General features: G+C 52.9%; 1 protein-coding gene across 2 annotated transcripts; it reads left to right on the top strand.

The window, feature by feature from the left end:
- Nucleotides 1-561: 561 nt before the first annotated feature.
- Nucleotides 562-4,371, top strand: SRSF1 (serine and arginine rich splicing factor 1). 2 transcript variants are annotated; one of them, XR_014591416.1, is made up of 5 exons: nucleotides 562-1,172; nucleotides 1,338-1,522; nucleotides 1,728-1,900; nucleotides 2,160-2,908; nucleotides 3,836-4,371. XR_014591416.1 is itself a non-coding variant. In XM_083875254.1 (4 exons), the coding sequence occupies exons 1-4, from the start codon at nucleotides 979-981 to the stop codon at nucleotides 2,352-2,354; spliced, it is 747 nt and encodes a 248-aa protein (XP_083731380.1). In that variant the 5' UTR covers nucleotides 562-978; the 3' UTR covers nucleotides 2,355-4,371. The 2 variants fall into 2 exon arrangements, 1 of the variants encoding a protein (XP_083731380.1); XM_083875254.1 differs by having other exon boundaries at nucleotides 2,160-4,371.
- Nucleotides 4,372-4,989: the final 618 nt, after the last annotated feature.

The following is a 4,989-nucleotide window of genomic DNA, read 5'->3' as shown; positions in this document are numbered from 1 at the left end:
AGCTCATCACGCTCAGCTGCAGATATTGGATGCAAGAACCCCCAAGAAGCATCTTATGGGTTCAGCAATGAGAAAACACCCTGAAAGCGGGGGGAAAACCCCAAACCCAAGCGATTTAAGGCCGGATTTCATCCGCTGAAGGAGATGTGTGAGCTCAGCGCCCGCCTCGCCTCATGAGGGCCTGGGGCGGCCATTTTGGGTCCTGCCCCGGGGGGAGCGGGCACAGCGCTTCTCTCCATCATCTCCAGGGCACGGAACAGCGGGACAGAGTGCTGAACGCGGCCCTTTATCCCTTCAGCCCACAGCGGGGCCACCCGGGGGACACAGCGGGGACAGAGAGGGGACACGGTGAGGACACGGTGAGGACACAGAGGGGACCGGAGCCATCCCCGCCCGCGCGCGGTGCATTGTGGGACGCGCCCCGCGCTTGGCGCCAAGCGCGCCCGCCGTCCCGCGCGGTGCATTATGGGCCGCGCCCTCCCCGGCCGGGCCTAAAGGCGCGGGGCGCCGCACCGGACGTGACGTCACGCAGCCTCCGCTAGTTTAAGCCGCTACCGGGGAGGCACGCCTTTCACCTCCCGCGCCGACCGGAGGCTTCCCCACGGTATAACGGAGCTCCCGCAGCCTCGCACGCTACACCTGCGAAACCCGCTCGGGTTCGGCTTCTCCGAAGCGGCGAGGACCGAGGGACTACTTTACGGTGGCACCGCGCATGCGCGGGGCGGAAGAGTGAGGGCGCGGCGGAAGACGCGTTCGCCGCTGGTCGCCCACCGTGAGCGCGGGCGGTGCTGCGGCCGGTGCTGCGTCCCGGGGTGAGATCGGTGCGCGCAGAGGCAGCGCGAGCGGAGCCGCGGGCGCCATTTTGGAGCGGCCGCCGGGGGAGGTGAGGAGCGCTCCCAGAGCCCGGCCCGGCCCCGCCACCGCCGCCCCGCGCCGCCCGCACCGCCCCGCGCCGCCGCAAACATTGCCGACCTCGCCATGTCCGGCGGCGGCGTCATCCGCGGCCCGGCCGGCAACAACGACTGCCGCATCTACGTGGGGAACCTGCCCCCCGACATCCGCACCAAGGACATCGAGGACGTGTTCTACAAGTACGGCGCCATCCGCGACATCGACTTGAAGAACCGCCGCGGGGGCCCGCCCTTCGCTTTCGTCGAGTTCGAGGACCCCAGGTGAGAGCCCTGTGGCGCTGCCCCGGGTCCCCTCAGCCCCGGTGGAGCTCCGGGCCGCGCTAACGGGGCCTGGCCGGGCGGCGGGCGGGAGAGGCGGGCGGGCAGCGGGAACAAAGGCGGGCGGTGCGGCGGCCGCGCTCACCGCCCGCCCCGCGCCGCCCGCAGGGACGCGGAGGACGCCGTCTACGGGCGGGACGGCTACGACTACGATGGGTATCGCCTCCGCGTGGAGTTCCCTCGGAGCGGCCGCGGCACCGGCAGAGGCGGCGGCGGCGGCGGAGGGGGAGGAGCCCCCCGGGGCAGGTACGGCCCCCCGTCCCGGCGCTCGGAGTACAGAGTGATCGTCTCGGGTGAGTCATTGCTCTTTTCTCAGCTTAAACGCTCCCTCGGGGGTCTTGCGAGCTGCTCCTTAAAAAGCATCACCCCGCGTGCTTTGGGAGGGGAGGAGCGGTGTGGCCGCGCATGCTGAGCTCTCTCCTCTGGTTCCGTAATACCGGAGGTGAGGCTCTAATCCTCTTTTTAAACTCACATTTTTGATTTTTTTTTCCTCCACAGGGCTGCCTCCAAGTGGAAGTTGGCAGGATTTAAAGGATCACATGCGTGAGGCAGGTGATGTATGTTATGCTGATGTTTTCCGAGATGGCACTGGTGTCGTGGAGTTTGTGCGGAAGGAAGACATGACCTACGCTGTGCGAAAGCTGGATAACACTAAATTTAGATCTCACGAGGTAGGTAGCACCCTTACTTGTCTTTGGCCAGAATTGGATATCAAAGGGCTTAACAAATAGGATTTCAAAGGTAAGGAATGCGTGTGGAAAACGTTCGTTGTTTGGTTACAAAGCAGCTAAATGAGTGTTGTGGTCAGTCAGGCTGGACATAGACGTGTAAGCCGTGCTGTAGTAACGCTGTCTGCAGTCTGTCAGCATGCCTGAAACATGGCCCCGAAGCCCTCGACGTGTCAAATCGAAAGTTCTGTCTATCCAATAGGGAGAAACTGCCTACATCCGTGTTAAAGTTGATGGCCCAAGAAGCCCAAGCTATGGAAGATCTCGGTCCCGCAGCCGTAGTCGTAGCAGGAGCCGTAGTCGAAGCAACAGCAGAAGCCGCAGTTATTCCCCAAGAAGAAGCAGAGGATCTCCACGCTACTCTCCCCGCCACAGCAGATCCCGATCTCGTACATAAACATCACTCTAGCTCTGATCTTTTTTTGTAGAACCCCATGTTGTACACAGTTTTCCTTTACTTAGTACAGTCTTTTCGTTTATATAAATTTTTTTTTTTTTTTTTTTAAATTTCCGACTGTTTTACTCGAATTGGCTGAAAGTGTTGAAATGCATTCTTGTGTAAAAATCCCTAGTGAGTATTTGCTCCTCCACACCGACATTCCCCCGTTCCTGTCTTTGGTAAATTGTATTTTAATTGCTGTCAGTCAGGATTGTTCCGGTTTAGTTCTAGTTCAATACCAACATTTCTTGGAGCCGTGGTATTGCTGTGTAAATGTCTCAGTGTTCCGCTGTGGTCGAGACGAGCTGGGGATGTTGGGATGTTTTGTGGCTAACTTGTCTCTTCTGGGGGATCTTACATTTTATCTTGCCTTTTCGTGTGTCTTTCTGTAGACATATCTGAAGAGATGGATTAAGAATGCTTTGGATTAAAGGATTGTGGAGCACATGTCAATCATTTTAGGATTGTCAAAAGGAGGATTGAGGAGGATCAGATCAATAATGGAGGCAATGGTATGACTCCAAGTGCTATTGTCACAGATGAACTTGGCAGTATTGACCTTATACTGAGAGACAGGGGAATTGAGGCCCAGCACCTACGTGTCCCCACGTGTCGCTTCAGGCATGTTCTCGTGACCGCAGGCTGCGATTGCTCCTCTCTTTTAAACCTCCCTTCTTCTGGGGGGGCAACTGTGGCCAGATCCCTGCTTTTGTAATTCTCTATTCCATTCTAGTTTTTTATTAAAGGAATAACCGGGGCCGGGGGGGGAGTTATTTGGTTTATTTGTCCCGCAGTGTTTGGTTACAAGTGTCCATGTCCGTAGTATCCGTACACTTGTAGTAGAACTTGCAATCAGAGTATAATATCAATACTGCTAAAATCTGCATGTCCTCTGTGTGACTGATACAGCGTGGCTGTTGCATTTTTATAAGTACCAGAATGAAAGCAAAAATAAAAATAGCGAACCTAGTGGGGAATAATTTTAAGTCTCAGCCCTGCCCCCTCAGACTAATTCACGATTGACTCACACAATCCGTGTGAAAACACCGATTGTTAACGTTCCCTCCAGCTGGGAGTGCAGCTGTAGTCCAGCCATTCCATAGTAGGTGGATAGACCGAGCAGTTAAAGCTTTTCCAGTTTAGTAAAACCATTTTTTACAACCACAAAACCTCGAACCCACCAATGCGCTGAGTATGTTGGCATTTCCAGTTGACATATTGTAAATATTTACAATGTTTCCTCCACATAGTAATTAACATTTCTAAAGAAATTATCTTGAGCATCACCATTGGAAAGTTTGTTTTGGGGAATTGATAGTTATTACTGTACATCTGAATTAATTGATGGCAAACATAACTGATCATTCCCCAGAATCCTATTTTTTCATTACAGTATCTAACTTTTTGCCTCCTCTTTTTTGGTTTTGCTGGTTATAAAGGTTTGGATTGGAGAGGGCTCACTGGATCCCAATCCTTGGAGCTGGATCATTGGATTCAAATCATAATGTGGATAGGATAGGGAGGCTGAATTACAAGGATTCATGGAGCGGGATCAAATTACCAGGAACATAGGAGTGGATTCCTGCCCCAACCAAACCGCATTCGTGTGGAGTTTTTTTTTTTTTGTTTTTTTTATTCAACTCAATTGGCTATTCCAAAGATACATTTTTTTCCTATTTTTGACGATTGGAGCCCTTAAGATGCACGATGGAGTTTTGCATTTTTTTGGTAAAAGGAGCAAAGCGAGGACCTGGAGAGGTACGCTGGAGCAATCTCCTTGGAAGGATTCAGCACGAGTAGATGGTAAACCTTTAAAGGGGAAAAAAGGGGGGTTTGTTTTTAAAAAAAAAAATTAAAAAAAAAAATAAGTCATTTGCTCTAAATTTAAAGATCAAAATTGGAGTTAAAGATGACGTAGGTTTCAATTGGCCGTTGGTTTTTTTTTTCTTTGACAAATAAAATTTTTACAAAAACACTCCTGGTGTCATCGTTGGTCGCGGAGTCTCGTCCTCGCCTCGGGGATCTGGACAAAAGCCTTTTGTGTGGAACAGAGCCTGGAGTGTTCCACAGGAAACATCCATGTTTGAGCTTCTCCTCAATAAAAGGATCAGTTCCCTGGGAAATGGGTGGAATTCAGTAGATGGGGAGGGGAAAAGAATGAATTCTTCGTGCTTAAAGGAGGGAGTGTTAGTGAGTGTTGATAGGAGACCACATGGGATAAAAGGGGGCAGAACTGGTCTGTATCACCATTTCTGTGTGGGTGGATGAAGAGGGGGCAGCAGTTGGGATCCTGTGTGATCCTTGAGCTGTGGGCAGGGGGAATTGCAGCCCTGTGGCAGCCCTGGCCAGGCTGGACACAGCAGTTTCCCCCCTGGCTGGGGGCTGGATGCCCAAGGGAGGCTCTGGCCGTGGTCAGGATGGGCTGGCTCTTGCCAGAGGAGTTTGTAAGTGAGGGCTCCATGGCACACGGGTGTGAACTGCGGCAACGAAGGTGAAGTTTGACACAAAAACACCAGAATGTGCTGGGCATTGATCTGTCCTGTCACTGCTGGTGAAGGAAGGGATTTCAAAGGGTACAGGTGCTCAGGGTGTT

Source organism: Zosterops lateralis, assembly GCF_965231275.1.
Source record: "Zosterops lateralis genome assembly, chromosome: 19".
Taxonomy (NCBI): Eukaryota; Metazoa; Chordata; class Aves; order Passeriformes; family Zosteropidae; genus Zosterops; species Zosterops lateralis.
Note: the sequence above shows the minus strand (reverse complement) of the source record. Positions and strands in the feature narration are given on the sequence as shown.

Bases quoted from the DNA above. Each gene is read 5' to 3' on its own strand.
- SRSF1 (XM_083875254.1), top strand. From the start codon at position 979: ATGTCCGGCGGCGGCGTCATCCGCGGCCCGGCCGGCAACAACGACTGC. The intron at 1,173-1,337 runs GTGAGAGCCCTG...CGCCGCCCGCAG, and splicing joins GTCGAGTTCGAGGACCCCAG to GGACGCGGAGGACGCCGTCT. The intron at 1,523-1,727 runs GTGAGTCATTGC...TTTCCTCCACAG, and splicing joins GTACAGAGTGATCGTCTCGG to GGCTGCCTCCAAGTGGAAGT.